At 47.8% G+C, this 17,581-nt stretch overlaps 1 protein-coding gene across 1 annotated transcript in view; it reads right to left on the reverse strand.

Moving 5' to 3' along the window:
- The window catches only part of KPNA1 (karyopherin subunit alpha 1), an 80,327-nt gene that overhangs the window by 40,358 nt on the left and 22,388 nt on the right, over positions 1-17,581 (reverse strand). Inside the window, exons 2-6 of the mRNA XM_054163827.1 lie at positions 13,312-13,445; positions 11,292-11,399; positions 8,797-8,896; positions 7,751-7,845; positions 1,825-1,956 (exon numbers count right to left, since the gene is read on the reverse strand). Coding sequence (XP_054019802.1) covers positions 1,825-1,956; positions 7,751-7,845; positions 8,797-8,896; positions 11,292-11,399; positions 13,312-13,440 — 564 coding nt within the window. The 5' untranslated portion in view covers positions 13,441-13,445. The remainder of the gene's footprint in view (positions 1-1,824; positions 1,957-7,750; positions 7,846-8,796; positions 8,897-11,291; positions 11,400-13,311; positions 13,446-17,581) is intronic.

Genomic DNA, 17,581 nt, shown 5'->3' on the forward strand with positions numbered 1-17,581 from the left:
GTACAATAAAGTAGACACTTTGCTTGCATCAAGCTTTGTCTCCATCTCTCAATTGCAGTAAAGCACCCTGTCAAGTCTCCTCTTGAACACCACCGGTGGTGGTGACTCCACCACCTCCCTGGGCAGCACATTCCAATGGCCATTCTCTCTGTGTAGAATTTCTTCCTAACATCCAGCCTAAACCTCCCCTGGCACAGCTTGAGACTGTGTCCTCTTGTTCTGGTGCTGCTTGCCTGGGAGAAGAGACCAACCCCCTTCTGGCTACAGCCTCCTTCAGGGAGTTGGAGACAGCAAGTCTCCAGTCTTCTCCAGTCTAAGCAACCCCAGCTCCCTCAGCCTCTCCTCACAGGGCTGGCCACACTGTTCCTGATGCAGGCCAGGATGCCATTGGCCCTGCTGGCCACCTGAGCACACCGCTGGCTCATGTTCAGCCTACTGTCAATCAGTACCCCCAGGTCCCTTTCTGCCTGGCTGCTCTCCAGCCACTCTGACCCCAGCCTGCAGCACTGCCTGGGGTTGTTGTGGCCAATGTATAGAACCTGGCACTTGGATGTGTTCAATCTCATGCCCTTGGACTCTGCCCATCTGTCCAGTCTGGCAAGGTCCCTCAGCAAATACCTAGACTCAAAGCTAGTCAAATTTGTACAGTAAAGGTACACACTTTTGAGTTAAGTATTAAGGCTAACTGAAACTCTGTTTGTTAGCACAATTAATATTTCATCACCTCAAGCCTTCCAAGCGAGATTATCTGCCTGAAATACATCATTGTTCAAACAAGGCATGGACCTCGTGAGAATGCCTGACTCAAATGCTTGATCTGTGCTTTACACTGATCCCTTTGGGCCTGAAAGAACATTCACCTGCCCTGTAAGGAACTTGGAGAGCAAACTATAATCTTCTCTGTAGAGAATAAACTCTAATTTACACTCATGTTTTATCTGCAGGAGAAACAAGCATGAACTTTGCATAGAATAGAATAGAATTAACCAGGTTGGAAAAGACCACAGAGGTCATTGAGTATCACCCAACACCATCTAATCAACTAAACCATGGCACCCAGCGCCTCATCCAGGCTCTTCCTAAACCCCTCCAGTGATGGTGACTCCACCACAGAATCACAGAATCACCAAGGTTGGAAGAGACCTCAAAGATCATCAAGTCCAACCTATCACCCAGCACCTCATGACTAGACCATGGCACCAAGTGCCACATCCAGTCCCCTCTTGAACACCTCCTGGGATGGTGACTCCACCACCTCCCTGGGCAGCACATTCCAATGGCCATTCTCTCAGTGTAGAATTTCTTCCTAACATCCATCCTAAACCTCCCCTGGCACAGCTTGAGACTGTGTCCTCTTGTTCTGGTGCTGCTTGCCTGGGAGAAGAGACCAACCCCCACCTGGCTACAACCTCCCTTCAGGTAGCTGTAGAGAGCAAGAAGGTCTCCCCTGAGCCTCCTCTTCTCCAGGCTAAGCAACCCCAGCTCCCTCAACTCCATCTCTCAAGCAGTATTTTTAACAAGGCTTCTTGAATTCTTCAAGATACAGACAAATATTAACCCAGCATTACCCCAGCAGCTGGGGTTAAATACACCATTCACAGAAACCTGCCTGGCTATCTTAGCACACACTAGGTGGAAAGATCTGTTGTGCAAAACTGTCACACACTGTATTATCACCTTGCTTACATGATAGCCTTGCTCCTAGCTAGGGAACTGATTAAACAACCTCACAGCAAAGCAGAACAAACTAACCCAAACCAACAATCCCCCAAACCCCAGCCCCCAAAACAACACAAAAGCTCCAACACCATTCTTAGTCTTTACCTGCTCCTGTACATCTTCAAACTCTGAGCTGAGCAGCTCTATGAAGATGGGGACAGCTCCTGCTTGGATCACTATTCGAGTCTGAAGGGAATTTCCAGAGGCAATGTTTGTCAGCACCCACGCAGCTTCAAACTGCAAAAGAAAACACAACAAGAATTTAGTAGGGGCCTCTCTGCCACAACACAGGAGAAGAAAAAAACGTCCTTCAGAGGCAGAAATAACCAGTGAAGGGACAGTATGAGATATCACTGACTAATGTAGAATGATTTACAAAGTAAGAATCATAATCATGGAATTAAAAATCATAGAATCAATAAGGTTGGAAAAGACTTCAGAGATCATCAAGTCCAACCTGTTACCCAACACCTCATGACTAACTAAACCATGGCACTAAGTGCCACATCCAATCCCCTCTTGAACACCTCCGGGGATGGTGACTCCACCACCTCCCTGGGCAGCACATTCCAATGCCCAATTACTCTTTCTGGGAAGAACTTTCTCCTCACCTCTAGGTGAGGCTAAACCTCCAGGGAGCCTAAACCTCCCCTGGCACAGCTTGAGACTGTGTCCTCTTGTTCTGGTGCTGGGTGCCTGGGAGAAGAGACCAACCCCCACCTGGCTACAACCTCCCTTCAGGGAGCTGTAGAGAGCAATGAGGTCACCCCTGAGCCTCCTCTTCTCCAGGCTAAGCAACCCCAGCTCCCTCAGCCTCTCCTCACAGGGCTGTGCTCCAGCCCTCCCCTGCTTTGTTGCCCTTCTCTGGACACATTCAAGTGTCTCAACATCCTTCTTAAATTGAGGGTCCCAGAACTGGATGCAGGACTCAAGGTGTGGCCTGACCAGTGCTGAGTACAGGGCACAATGCCTTCCCTGCTCCTGAAATTACCAATATCACATGGAATTAAAATTTGCAGGAGATCCTTGTGAGAACAAGATCCCTGCAGGTGTTTAAAAGACACAGAGATGTGGTGCTGAGGAACAAGATTCAGCACCAGGGCTGGCAGACTTTGATAATGGTTGGACTTGATGATCTTAGAGGTCTCTTCCAAACAAAATGATTCGGTGATTCTGCAAGATCAGGGCTGCTGTAGCTTCTTGAAGTCTCTTCCCAACTTAGTGATTCTTACTTACTATTTTTTCCATGCAGTTAGGCTACCTTTGGTCTGTCCTACTGCCTTTCCTTACTGGCTAAGAACCTATACACACAAACCCCAAGTCTTCCTGCATGACATCTGATACCTGCACTGACTGAACAATGATTTTATTGAAGACCTGAAGGAAAACTGAGGTTATGAGTTAACACTTTGCATCTTTTGATGCAATTTATTTTTATTGATGCTCTTTATTTGTATTTTAATCTCAGCTCACAAAAGCATTAACCTTTTATGCTGAAATGCAAGTTTTAACAGTGCCTGACAGAGGTCTCAGATTCTAGACATGTGGGTTCTGCCAGATTTCTGGATGTTTTCCAGCCCCAGGACAATGACACTACACTAGAAAATGTTCATCCTATCAGATATGTTTCAAATCTAGAGAGCTGATGAAGTGCTGTGAGTTGAATGAAAAGGCAAAAATCAATGAGCAACAATAAGGGAAAGTTGTATGCTAATGGATGACTCATTTCAACATTACTCAGGTATTAAACTCCCTCAGGATTACAAGAAAAATCCTGACAGACTGTCTAATATTAGCTGTCTCTGGCTGAGCAGCAAGAATTTACATGTAAGATTTAAGATTCCAGTTCTGGGCCCCTCAGTTTAAGAAGGAGGTTGACTTACAGGAGTGTGTCCAGAGAGGGGCAACAAAGTTGGTGAGGGGCTTGGAACACAGCCCTGTGAGGAGAGGCTGAGGGAGCTGGGGTTGCTCAGCCTGGAGAAGAGAAGGCTCAGGGGTGACCTTATTGCTCTCTACAACTACCTTAAGGGATGTTGTAGACAGGCAGAGGTTGGTCTCTTCTCCCAGGCAACCAGCACCAGAACAAGAGGACACAGTCTCAAGCTGTGCCAGGGGAGGTATAGGCTGGAGGTTAAGAGTAAGTTTTACACAGAGGGAAAGATTGGCCATTGGAATGGGCTGCCCAGGGAGGTGGTGGAGTCACCATCACTGGACATGTTCAGGAGGAGACTTGACAGGGTGCTTGGTGCCATGGTTTAGTTGATTAGGTGGTGTTGGATGACAGATTGGACACGATGGTCTTGAAGGTCTCTTCCAACCTGGTTTATTCTATTCTATTCTGTTCTACACTAATCATAAAAGCTGAAAAGGCACAGAGAGTCTTGAAAAGAGCCTGGACTTGTAAAGCTTCGAATGTTTGTTGTCATGAAAGCCTTCAGTTTAAAAAAAATACAACTAATCCTGCCCTCCTGACTAACTGAACAAGAAATTAGCTTCCTATGTGATCAGAACAAACAATTCCAAAATACACTGTTGTAACACACAAAGGATCTGGCTGGCAGGAAAGCAGCCCAGAATTGCAAGACTCGTCACTAATGAACTGGAACCATTCACCACCCAGCCCAGAGAGTGAATGGTGCCACATCCAGCTGGCAGCCAGGCACTAGTGGTGTCCCCCAGGGATCACTGCTGGGCCCCATCCTGTTCAATATCTTTATTGATGATCTGGAGGAGGGCACTGAGCCCACCATCAGTAAATGTGCAGACGACACCAAGCTGGGGCAGGAGTTGATCTGCTGGAGGGTAGGAGAGCTCTGCAGAGGGACCTGGACAGGCTGGGCAGATGGGCAGAGTACAAGGGCATGAGATTGAACACATCCAAGTGCCAGGTTCTACACATTGGCCAGAACAACCCCAGGCAGTGCTACAGGCTGGGGTCAGAGTGGCTGAGAGCAGCCAGGCAGAAAGGGACCTGGGGGTACTGATTGACAGTAGGCTGAACATGAGCCAGCAGTGTGCTCAGGTGACCAGGAGGGCCAATGGCATCCTGGCCTGCATCAGGAACAGTGTGGCCAGCAGGAGCAGGGAAGTCATTGTGCCCTGTGCTCAGCACTGGTTAGGCCACACCTTGAGTCCTGGGTCCAGTTCTGAGCTCCTCAGTTTAAGAAGGACATTGAGACTCTTGAATGTGTCCAGAGAAGGGCAACAAAGCTGGGGAGGGGTCTGGAGCACAGCCCTGTGAGGAGAGGCTGAGGGAGCTGGGGTTGCTTAGCCTGGAGAAGAGAAGGCTCAGGGGAGACCTTCTTGCTCTCTACAACTCCCAGAAGGGAGGTTGTAGCCAGGTGGGGGTTGGTCTCTTCTTCCAGGCAAGCAGCACCAGAACAAGAGGACACAGTCTCAAGCTGTGCCAGGGGAGATTCAGGCTGGATGTTAGGAAGAAATTCTTCCCAGAAAGAGTAATTGCCCACTGGAATGTGCTGCCCAGGGAGGTGGTGGAGTCACCATCACTGGAGGTGTTTAGGAAGAGACTGGATGAGGCACTTGGTGCCATGGTTCAGTTGATTAAATGGTGTTGAGTGATAGGTTGGACTCTATAATCTCTGAGGTCTTTTCCAACCTGGTTAATTCTATTCTATTCTATTCTAACCTATTCATAAGCAAATCCTCTTGCTCTTATGCTGTTTGAAAGGAAAGTAGATGACATCAGCTGGCTCAAAACATGTAGGTGTTTTCACAGTTCTGCTGTGCAGTGCTGAGCTGCTGGTGATTCTTACACAGCTGTAGCTGGGATGTGTGTATGGCTCTGCAGTACCTCTGCCACCTCTGCTGCTGAACCAGGTCCCTCGTGCCAGGTTTCTGCATCTTTGAAACACCTCCCAGGAAGGGGAATCAGTTCTATTCTATTCTAGAAGCAAAATGATCAGGCTTTCCTGTAACACTACTTTCTTTGAAGTGGGACATCTAGTGTCCTGTGATACAGCATAACAGGATTAGTTATCAGCTTTCAACCACAGAAGTCTCTGACTCATAATTTAGAGCTTGACTTCTGGCTTCCTAACGGATGCCTCCGAGGCTCACACTCTCTCCAGGCATGTTACAACAATGAGTAAGAAACAGTACAAGTAAACAGAATGATCAAACTTAAGACCAAACAGCAGGAACTTCTTGCTCAAATCTGTACTTCAAATATTTATAAAATAGCTTTTGGCTATAAGCTGATCATAACCAATGCCTACTTTCTGTGGAAAGAAGTTCTGTTCTAGCAGGGGAGGTTGGACTTGGTGATATTCAGAGGCTCCTTTCAACAGAACAGAGAATAAAGGGTTCTAGGAGGGGAGCTGGCAGGACTCATTGACAGGACTTTACACTAGATTCAAAGGGGGAAGGGGCTGAAACCAGTCCCCCCAGACAGGAGTCTGAGGGTGGTAAGCTGGAGCCAGGGGTGAAACCAGCAGCCCAGCTGAGGTGCATGTACACTAATGCACAAAGCTTGGGTAACAAACAAGAGGAGCTGGAAGCCTTGGTGCCGCAGGAAAGTTATGATGTAGTTGCCATCACAGAGACGTGGTGGGACGACTCACATGACTGGAGTGCTGCAATTGATGGCTACAGGCTCTTCAGGAGAGACAGGCAAGGAAGAAGGGGTGGAGGGGTGGCCCTGTACATCAGGGAGGCACTAGATGCCTTTGAGCTGGAGATTAGGGACGATTGGGTTGAGTGCTTGTGGGTAACAAGTAGAGGGAAGACCAGCAGGGCAGTCATCCTGGTTGGAGTCTGTTATAGACCACCCAACCAGGAGGAAGAGGTTGATGAAGCATTCTGTAGGCAGCTAGAGGCTGTCTCAGGATCACCAGGCCTTGTTCTCATGGGTGACTTTCTGCTAGTGAGGGCACCAAATCTGAGCCCAGCACTCTGGGTACACTTTTGCAAACACTGAGTACAATAAACATTAAAAAGTGAGATGAAGAGGGCCTTCCTATCTGATCACAGCAAAACATGCAGCCTGCAGACTCTGAACTGCCAAGGAGACAGAGAGAATTTGCAAAACGAAGGAAAATAAACCATCTGGAATGGAATATCAAGAGCAATGTGCTCAGGTTTATATTCTCAAAGCTTTGTTACACACTGTCTGGGACAAGCTTGGAAGTTTCAACTTTAACTGACTTCTGTCCTTTCAGTGTACAAATCAAGACAATACATGTTACACCAGCAAGATACTGAGAACTTGACTCTACCATTACTTTAGAAGCTTTTTAAACTAGAAACACATCTGCATTTGATGAAGTGACCCCTACTCTTAATACTCCCTTTCTATTCTATTCACCTTGAGTATTGCGTCCAGTTCTGGGACCCTCAATTTAAGAAGGTCATTGAGACACTTGAAGGTGTCCAGAGAAGGGCAACAATGATAGGGAGGGGTCTGGAGCACAGCCCTGTGAGGAGAGGCTGAGGGAGCTGGGGTTGCTTAGCCTGGAGAAGAGGAGGCTCAGGGGAGACCTTACTGCTCTCTACAGCTACCTGAAGGGAGGCTGTAGCCAGGTGGGGGTTGGTCTCTTCTCCCAGGCAACCAGCACCAGAACAAGAGGACACAGTCTCAAGCTGTGCCAGGGGAGGTTCAGGCTGGCGGTAAGGAGAAAGTTCTTCACAGAAAGAGTAATTGGCCACTGGAATGTGCTGCCCAGGGAGCACATCTTGTCCAGAACAAGAGGACACAGTCTCAAGCTGCACCATGGGAAGTTTAGGCTCAAGGTGAGGAGAAAGTTCTTCACTGAGAGTTGTTCATCATTGGATTGTGCTGCCCAGGGAGGTGGTGGAGTCACCATCCCTGGAGGTGTTCAAGAGGGGATTGGATGTGGCACTTGGTGCCATGGTTTAGTCACAAGGTCTGTGGTGACAGGTTGGACTCGATGATCTTTGAGGTCTCTTCCAACCTTGGTGATACTGTGAAATCACTAATTATTTTTTCCTACCTGACTTGCACCATCAGATGCCTTCACCCTTTAGGAAGCCAGACACAGTGATGTTTGCATACCTGTAATGTGCAGTTTTCTTTCCGCTTGAGGAACTCCACAAACCTGGCCACCACTCCTGGTGTGCTGATAACTTCATCTATTGGAGGATTTGGCTCTAAAGAAAAGCAAAGTTAAGATACATTAATTTCTTTGTAGGGAAATCTGCAAACTACTGCATCCCATGATATACTGACTCCTCTTTGCTGTCTACTCTTTTTCTACAATACTGCTTTACCTCTACCAAAAGGCAATGGATTCCTATTCATCACCACAGCAAGGCTCCAGCCTGAATGCTCTGGTAATGAGATATCTTGATTTGAGCTAGCAATGTGCCCTCATGGCTACACAGGCCAACAGTATTCTGGGGTGCATTCAGAAGAATGTGGCCAGCATGTCCAGGGGAGGTTCTCTTCCACCTCTGCTCCACCCTTCTGAGGCCACACCTGCAGTATTGTGTCCAGTTCTGGGCTTCCCAGTTTGAGACAGTCAACTACTGCAGAGAATCCAATGGAGCGCCACAAAGATGCTGAGGGGACTGCAGCAGCTCAGGCTGTGACTGTTCAGCCTGGAGAAGATCAGACTGAGAGGATCTTCTCAGTGTTCACAAATGCCTAAAGGGAGGAGGTCAAGAGAAGGGGGCTAGGCTCTTCTCAGTGGTGCCCAGTTACAGGGCAAGGGGCAACAAGCAGAAACCAGAACACAGAAGGTTTCACTTACATGATTCAAACCACCAATGCACTCAGTAATTTAGGCAGACCAACCTCACAGTAGCAGCTCTATGAAGTCACTCTGGCATGCACACATGCAGAGAAACTTCAGCAGATCAGCCACAGAGACATTGCCTACAGTATTTAAACTTACACTCAGGAGCTCACATCACAGCTGCATCACTTAGGAGCTGTCACACAGTTTTCTACAAAGAAGCAACTATTAAATACATCTAGCTGACATTCTGCAAAGTAAGATCTACATCCAGATGTTTCTGCATGAAACACAGTCTTCAGTGCTGTCAAACTGCATGTCAGGGATGCTTCTACTCTTTTCTCCACGTAATTCCAGCCCTTACCTTTGGAAAGAAGCTTTCGGAACTTCTGGGTGGCTGAGAGCTGCTGCTCTGGACTATTGGAGAAAATCATCTCAATCATATCAGAGGTGATGACTGCACTCTAGGATTCAGGCATGATTGAAAGGAAGAGAAAAAACAAGAGCTGGAATTAGCGGTAAAATGGTCTCAAGTTTATCTCGTATTGAATAAGAGCCTAGATAAGACCATTAGGGTCAAGAAATGAGTCACCAAGTCAGTAGATCTGCAGCCAACCAGCACCAGAACAAGAGCACACAGTCCCAGGCTTGCCAGGGGAGGTTTAGGCTGGAGGTTAGGAGGAAGTTCTACAGAGAGAGAGTGATTGCCCATTGGAATGGGCTGCCTGAGGAGGTGGTGGAGTCACCACCACTGGAGGTGTTCAGAAGTAGACTTGATGGGGTGCTTGGTGCCATGGTTTAGTTGGTTGGGCGGTGTTGGGTGATGGGTTGGACGTGATGATCTTGAAGGTCTCTTCCAACCTGGTCTGGTCTATTCTATTCTATAGTGTAGCTTTTCTCTTCTGGAAGCCAAAATTCAGATTTTACTTAAGATGCAGCAAGAAAAATCATTCTTCAGAATCTCTTATTGGTATTCTCTCCCCTTCTTGTCTATCTCACCTACTCAAACACTAAACTGTCAGCTTCAAAAAAACATAGTTTCCGTTGGAACAGCAATTACTTGGTGGGACAGGTCAGGCTGTGCCTTTAAGAAGAGGAGAGCTGCAGGATTCTCTAGCTGAATGTTTGGGTGTAAAGAGGAAAACAAAGATTAATTCTAATCAAATTACATTGGTCAGATGTGAGATGTACCACAGCAAATATCTCACATTGTTTTGTCTCACTCACTCCAGCTTCAGGCTGTTTTGACTTTTGGTTCTTGCCAGCCTGCCCTGAACTGCAATTGATAATAACTGTCTTAACAACTGCTTTGAGCTAACAAATTTCCCTTAATATCCTTTTCTCTCTCTTTCTCCTTTTTCACCTAATTAACTACTAGGGGAAAGGGGAGGAGGGGGAGAGAGGTTTGGGGGGAACCTGAAGGGGGGATTCTCCTCAGGAGGATCTGTGTTTGTGTTCTTTCCTGTAAATTCTTGTATGATACTGTAAATACTGTATGTTTTGTACATATCCATTGCATTTCATTATTGCTTGTAAAATACAGCTTTCCATTCACTTCTCTGGCTGAGTTTAGCTGTGCTTTATGTTGGTGCTTGTGGCTTAAAGAATCACACCACTACACTTGGGCAAGACCACCACTTTAATGATGCTATAGTTTAGGTTTACTGTTAACAGGTACATTCTGATTCATTCTCTTAAATCTAATGCTTGTCCTCATCAAGTGAGAGTATTACATTTCCCATAATACTCATGGTTCCCAAATTAATTCAACAACTTCTCTTATTCCAGGTAAAATCTGACATTCTGTTGATCACATCTGTAAACTCAGGTACAGAAGCATTTCCCCCCCTCTTCTTTTGATCTAAATCCTTATGTCCAAACCCAGACAAATAAGCAGATGACAGTGCTCAAAAGCTTTATCTGTAACAGCTGAAGCTGGTAAGACCTGGAAATTAATGATATTTAGAAGAGTAAGCTGTATAAAGGTTAGCAGCTATGACTCCCTTCCTTACTTTTTACTACCTATTGATTTCATACCAGTTTCCACACAAATGATTAAATGGTATTTAGGACTTCTCTGATGTTTCAAGATCATCTTGAAGAGTAAAACAATATATTCTGTTAGTGACCTACCACATTGTTTACAGGCTTTTCAAGGCCAACATAACCACCAACAGAAACCAAGACCAGCCTCATCTCTGTGAAAACATTGTTTGCACACTCTGAATACAGACCCAAGTGTGAAGATCAGTGGTCAGAATTAAGTGAGGACTGCACTTTCCTTAAACCTCTGTTACAGCCTGAATCCCTTACCAGTCTTCTGCCCAGGGAGAGACACAGGGAGAAAGCAGAAAGCAGTTTCCACTACAAGTTTTATTTCTGTAGGATGATGCCCTAGCTTGAGAAGGAATTTAAGGACACATGTAGATAGATAAGCTCTAGCTGTATTCTCAACGCCCTGGCTGCCACAAGTCACTAACGAAGGATTTCAACTGAGCCCATCTCTGCTTGGCAAGCTGCAGTACCACAGAACCTGCCTTCTGTATTCATGTTGCAAGACTTATGAAATTTCAGATTAAAAAACCCTCAACAGCTCCAGCCCACAGCTGATAAACTTGCCCATAATGATGAAAAGCAAAACCAGGAACCAGTCAGCCTGAAAGCATGTCCATTGAGCAACTACTTACTTTCCTCTCATGTCATCTGTTTCAGGGCAGTTCAGTGACACAGCTGCTTAAGAGCCGTCCACACGCACTTCAAACACCATTTTTCACATCCTTCTGGAATTGCATTCCCTCAGGTTACTGCACAACAAACCTGTTCAGTTTCAACAAACACTGTTCCTATCAGTTCACTTACAGAAGTCATCTCCATGTTGTTCATCTGAGCCTCATGGAAGCCACCATCAGACATGACTTCTTCCTCCGCTTCTTCCTCAGCTGTTGCAACATTTCGGCGTTTAAACAACTGAAAAGAGAAAGAATTTAACAGATCTTGAAGAGCAAACAGATGGAGCCATGGGCCCCTCAGGTCAGGAAAGATGTTGAGGTGCTGGAAGGTGTCCAGAGAAGGGCAACAAAGCTGGGGAGGGCTTGGTCTCTCCACTTGTTTGAAAGCTTGTTGCTTTACGCTAAGTAAAACTGAAGTGCAACATTGCTTATGAAAACAAAGAACCTTACAGCAACAAAGCTGGGGAGGGGTCTGGAGCACAGCCCTGTGAGGAGAGGCTGAGGGAGCTGGGGTTGCTTAGCCTGGAGAAGAGGAGGCTTAGGGGAGACCTTATTGCTCTCTCCAACTCCCTGAAGGGAGGCTGTAGCCAGGTGGGGGCTGGTCTCTTCTCCCAGGCAACCAGCACCAGAACAAGAAGACACAGTCTCAAGCTGTGCCAAGGGAGTTTTAGGCTGGATGCTAGGAAGAAGTTCTTCCCAGCAAGAGAGATTGGCCATTGGAATGTGCTGCCCAGGGAGGTGGTGGAGTCACCATCCCTGGAGGTATTTAAGAAGAAACTGTGGTGCCATGGTTGAGTTGATTAGGTGGTGTTGGGTGATAGGTTGGACTTGATGATCTTGAAGGTCTTTTCCAACCTGGTTAATTCTATTCTATTCCTTTCTCTTGTCCTTTTTGTACAAGGGAGTAAGGGGAAGGCAAGAAGGCAGAAGCTAGTAGTTTCCCCTGGTCCTTGGCCAGGGGGCTCCTTGTGCTGTTTATTGGTTGTCAATATTGTGTATTTGTACATATCCATTGCATTCCATTGTAGGTTGTAATTTTGCTTGTAAATACAGCTTTAATTTGCTTCCAACTGAGCTGGTCTGGGAAAGCTAATGTTGAGGGGGAATTTTCAACCCAACATACCCTGTCACCTTGCAACACAAATCTAGTAAGAACTAGCTGCTAGAGAAGCTTTGTTTCCTAGGTTTTATCCCAAATTATACTAAATCCACTACTCAAGGTAGCAGCCTTCCAGGCATAAACACAGCAAGGTCTTCTCTAAATTCCTGGAGAAGAGAAGGATCAGAGGCGACCTCATTGCCCTCTACAACTAACTGAAAGGTGGTTGTAGACAGGAGGGGGTTGGTCTCTTCTCCCAGGCAACCAGCACCAGAACAAGGGGACACAGTCTCAAGTTGTGTCAGGGGAGGTTTAGACTCGAGGTGAGGAAAAAGTTCTTCACTGAGCGAGTCATTCGTCATTGGAATGAGCTGCCCAGGGAGGTGGTGGAGTCGCCGTCCCTGGAGGTGTTCAAGGGGAGACTGGACGTGGTACTTGGTGCTATGATCTAGTTGTGAGGTCTGTTGGAACAGGTTGGACTTGATGATCCTTGGGGTCTCTTCCAACCTTAGTTACTGTGATACTCTGTGTGTGATAAATGAACTGAAACTTAGAGACAGAAAGTTGAGAAGAATCAGCTCAACAAATCATTTCTGCCCTCAAGAAAATCGTTATGGTAACATAGAAAGACTTGGTCAGAGTTCCTCCTCCTCCTGTTGTAGCTGCAATGTTTCTGTTCATTTCACCCCAGCTTTTTTGAACAGACATCAGAGCCACCACAAGCCAGACAGCAAAACATCCCAGATCAAACCAGAGACCAAAAACAAAACAGATCCTCAGTCACCTTCAGTGCAAGGTCAGACAGCATTTTTTAGACCTTTCAGCTACTCTGGCCAATCTTACACTCAAGAGCATGAGTGGCACTCATGAAGAGCCTAGAGAAAAGGAAGCAGAGTCTGCAACTGTCCCTGGTTTCAGGCTCACCGTGTACGAACACGGCAGGGCACAAACAACTAAGAAGGGGCTTGGGAGTAGCCAAGAACCAGAATCAGTGCAAGACAAGACTTGTCAAGGAGTGGTTACTGGAGTTATTGCAACTGCAGCACAGTACCTGCTCCTCTCTCTTTTGCTTCCGGAGCTGCAGACCTTCTTCCTCCCGCCTGCGCCGCATCTCGTCGGGGTTCAGGGACTTGTTCTTGTAGCTCTTCAGTCGGAAATTCTCTTTTCCTGAGGTGGTCATGATTCCTTTGTCATGCAACGAAACAGAGGAGTTGGACAGGAGTTACTCTGCAGCAACACCCCATTCCACAGCCTGTCTCCATCTCTTCATCTCTGTAACCATGCACTTCCCACCATGCCCTCCTGTATGCCAACACCTGACTTCCACCAACAGAAGGTGGAAAGCAAAACTGCACAGAATTGTCACTGCAGTGTGCAGTGTCAGACCAACAAACTTCTGTTTTACTCTCTACTGGTATCTGTAAGGCAGAGCATACAGCCTAGGCTAAAATGAAAACTGCACTAAGCCATACTGACTTTTCTCCACACAGGGAATTAGCCCAATTAATTATATTCCCTCCAAAGTGAAAGGGTCTTAGCTGCTTTTGAGCTTAAGTCACTTTGCCAGTCAGCAGAGGATCTCTCTCGCACCACAGACCCACATTTTAAGTTAACACAACTCTTGAGTTTCCTACCTACCCAGACAAAGGCTACAAGAAACATGGAAGAGAGAAAGAAGTGAAAGAGAGAAAGAGGTGAGGAAGGTTTAATCATGGAAAACACTGACTCCTGCAAAGAAGGCAGTGCTGTTCTTTCCCTTCTTCCTATGCCGAGCCTCTAATCCTGCCACTCTTCATGGAGAAGGGCCTTTTTAGGTCTATGATTTCAAGGTACTGCCCTGCCTTATGTAATGCCTTGGATCAGCAGTTACAGCTAACCATGATCACCACATTTTCAGAATACAGAATTAACCAGGTTGGAAAAGACCTTCAAGATCATCAAGTCCAACCTACCACCCAACACCTCATGACTAACTAAGCCATGGCTTCAAGTGCCACATCCAATCCCCTCTTAAACACCTCCAGTGATGGTGACTCCACCACCTCCCTGGGCAGCACATTCCAATGGCCAATCTCTCTCTCTCTGTGTAGAATTTCTTCCTAACATCCAGTCTGAACCTCCCCTGGCACAGCTTGAGACTGTGTCCTCTTGTTCTGGTGCTGGTTGCCTGGGAGAAGAGACCAACCCCCACCTGGCTACAACCTCCCTTCACGGAGTTGTAGACAGCAAGAAGGTCTCCCCTGAGCCTCCTCTTCTCCAGGCTAAGCAACCCCAGCTCCCTCAGCCTCTCCTCACAGGGCTGTGCTCCAGACCCCTCCCCAGCTTTGTTGCTGTAAGGTTCTTTGTTTTCATAAGCAATGTTGCACTTTAGTGTTACTTAGCATAAAGCAACAACAGCTTTGAAACACGTGGAGAGACCACCACCCCTCAAATCAATGCTCTGTGGGTCTGTTCTTAGCACTCTATTCTGCTGCTACTTTTTCCCTTACATCCCCTGCTTTAAGTACCAAATGGGTTCTAAACACAACTGCATTTCCATGCATCACAGAATCACAGAACTTCAGGGGCTGGAAGGAACCTTGAAAGATCATCCAGTCCACCCCCTTGCCAGAGCAGGATCACCCACACCAGATCACACAGGGAGACATCCAGGCAAGTTTTGAGTATCTCAGGAGAGGGAGACTCCACAGCCTCCCTGGGCAGCCTGTACATCTTCATACAGATGCAGAAGCACAGAACAGTTTTGGCCATGAAGTCCAACCATTATCTAACTCTACCAGGGCTGGTGCTAAACCATGTCCCTCAGCACCACATCTCTGCCTCTTAAACACCTACAGAGACAAGGATTAAACTACCTGCCCAGGGAACCTATTCCAGGGTTTGAGAACCCTTTCAATGAAGAAGTTTCTTCAAATACCTAATCTAAACCTCCTCTGGTCCAACTTGAAGCCATTTCCTCATGTCCTATCCCTTCTTTCTAGGAGGAAGAGACCAACACCCACTTCACCACAACCACCTTTCAGAGAATTGGAGAGAGCAAGGTATGTCTTCAGCCTCCTCTTCTCCACACTGACCAACCCCAGTTCCCTCAGCTGCTCCTCACAAGACCTGTGCTCCAGACTTCACCAGCTCCACTGCCTTTCCCTGGACATGCTCCAGCACCTCAATGCCTTTCTCATAGCAAGGGCCCCAAAACTGAACACAGGACTCAAGGTGTGGCCTCACAAGTGCTGACTACAGGGGGACAATCACTTCCCTGACTCTGCTGGTCACACTATTCCTGCCATATGCCAGGAGGCCTTCTTGGCCACCTGGGCTCATCATGGCTCATGCTGTACCAGCTGCTGATCAAAATCCCACAGCTTTCTCTGCTGGGCAGCTTTCCAGCCACTCTGCCCCAAGCCTGGAGACTACATGAGATGGTTGTGAACCAGGTGCAGGCCCTGCTGCATCTCATCTCACTGGCATTGGCCCATTGACTCAGCCTCTCCACGTCCCTCTGTAGAGCCTTCCAACCTGGGGGTGCTGATTGATGGTAGACTGAACATGAGCCTGCAGTGTGCCCAGGCAGCTAAGAGGGCCAATGGCATCCTGGCCTGCATCAGGAACAGTGTGGCCAGCAGGAGCAGGGAGGTCATTCTGCCCCTGTACACTGCACTGGTTAGGCCACACCTTGAGTCCTGTGTCCAGTTCTGGGCCCCTCAGTTTAGGAAGGAGGTTGACTTGCTGGAACGAGTCCAGAGAAGAGCAACAAAGTTGGTGAGGGGTTTGGAACATAAGCCCTACGAGGAGAGGCTGAGGGAGCTGGGGTTGCTTAGCCTGGAGAAGAGGAGACTCAGGGGTGACCTTATTACTCTCTACAACTACCTGAAGGGAGGTTGTAGACAGATGGATGTTGGTCTCTTCTCCCAGGCAAGCAGTACCAGAACAAGAGGACACAGTCTCAGGCTGCGCCAGGGGAGGTTCAGGCTGGATGTTAGGAAAAAGTTCTATACAGAGAGAGTGATTGCCCATTGGAATGGGCTGCCTGGGGAGGTGGTGGAGTCACCATCACTGGAGGTGTGCAGGAGAAGACTTGATGGGGTGCTTGGTGCCATGGGTTAGTTGTTTGGGCGGTGTTGGATTGGTTGATGGGTTGGACGCGATGATCTTGAAGGTCTCTTCCAACCTGGTTTATTCTATATGTATTCTATTCTATATTCTAGTCTACCTTCAAGCAGCTCAACACCCACTCCCTCCCACCTTAGTGTCACCTGCAGCCTAAATATCACAGTCTCACAGTATAACCAAGGTTTGAAGAGACCCCAAGGATCATCAAGTCCAACCTGTTCCAACAGACCTCACAACTAGACCATGGCACCAAGTGCCACGTCCAATCTCCCCTTGAACACCTCCAGGGACGGTGACTCCACCACCTCCCTGGGCAGCACATCCCAATGACGAACGACTCGCTCGGTGAAGAACTTTTTCCTCACCTCAAGTCTAAACCTCCCCTGGCACAGCTTGAGACTGTGTCCTCTTGTTCTGGTGCTGGTTGCCTGGGAGAAGAGACCAACCCCTTCCTGGCTACAACCACCTTTCAGGTAGTTATAGAGGGCAATGAGGTCACCCCTGATCCTTCTCTTCTCCAGGCTAAGCAACCCCAGCTCCCTCAGCCTCTCCTCACAGGGCTGTGCTCAAGGCCTCTCCCCAGCCTTGTTGCCCTTCTCTGGACACATTCAAGTGTCTCAATGTCCTTCCTAAACTGAGGGGCCCAGAACTGGACACAGGACTCAAGATGTGGCCTAACCAATGCAGAGTCCAGGGGCACAATGACCTCCCTGCTCCTGCTGGCCACACTATTCCTAATGCAGGCCAGGATGCCATTGGGCCTCTTGGCCACCTGGGCACACTGCTGGCTCATGTTCAGGCGGGTGTCAATCAGCACCCCCAGGTCCCTCTCTGTTTGGCAGCTCTCAGCCACTCTGACCCCAGCCTGTAGCTCTGCATGGGGTTGCCATGGCCAAAGTGCAGCACCTGGCACTTGGATTTGTTGAATGCCATCCTGTTGGACTCTGCCCATCTGTCCAGTCGGTCAAGGTCCCTCTGCAGAGCCTTTCTACCCTCTAACTGACTAACATCTGTTCCCAACTTGGTGTCATCTGCAAACTTGCTGATGACTGACTCAACCCCCTCATCCAGATCATCAGTGAAGATGTTGAAGAGGATGGGGGCCAGCACTGATCCCTGGGGGACGCCACTGGTGCCTGGCTGCCAGCCGGATGTGGCACCATTCACCACCACTCTCTGGGCTCAGCCTCCAGCCAGTTCCTAACCCAGCT

Source organism: Dryobates pubescens, chromosome 8, assembly GCF_014839835.1.
Source record: "Dryobates pubescens isolate bDryPub1 chromosome 8, bDryPub1.pri, whole genome shotgun sequence".
In the NCBI taxonomy this organism is placed as follows: domain Eukaryota; kingdom Metazoa; phylum Chordata; class Aves; order Piciformes; family Picidae; genus Dryobates; species Dryobates pubescens.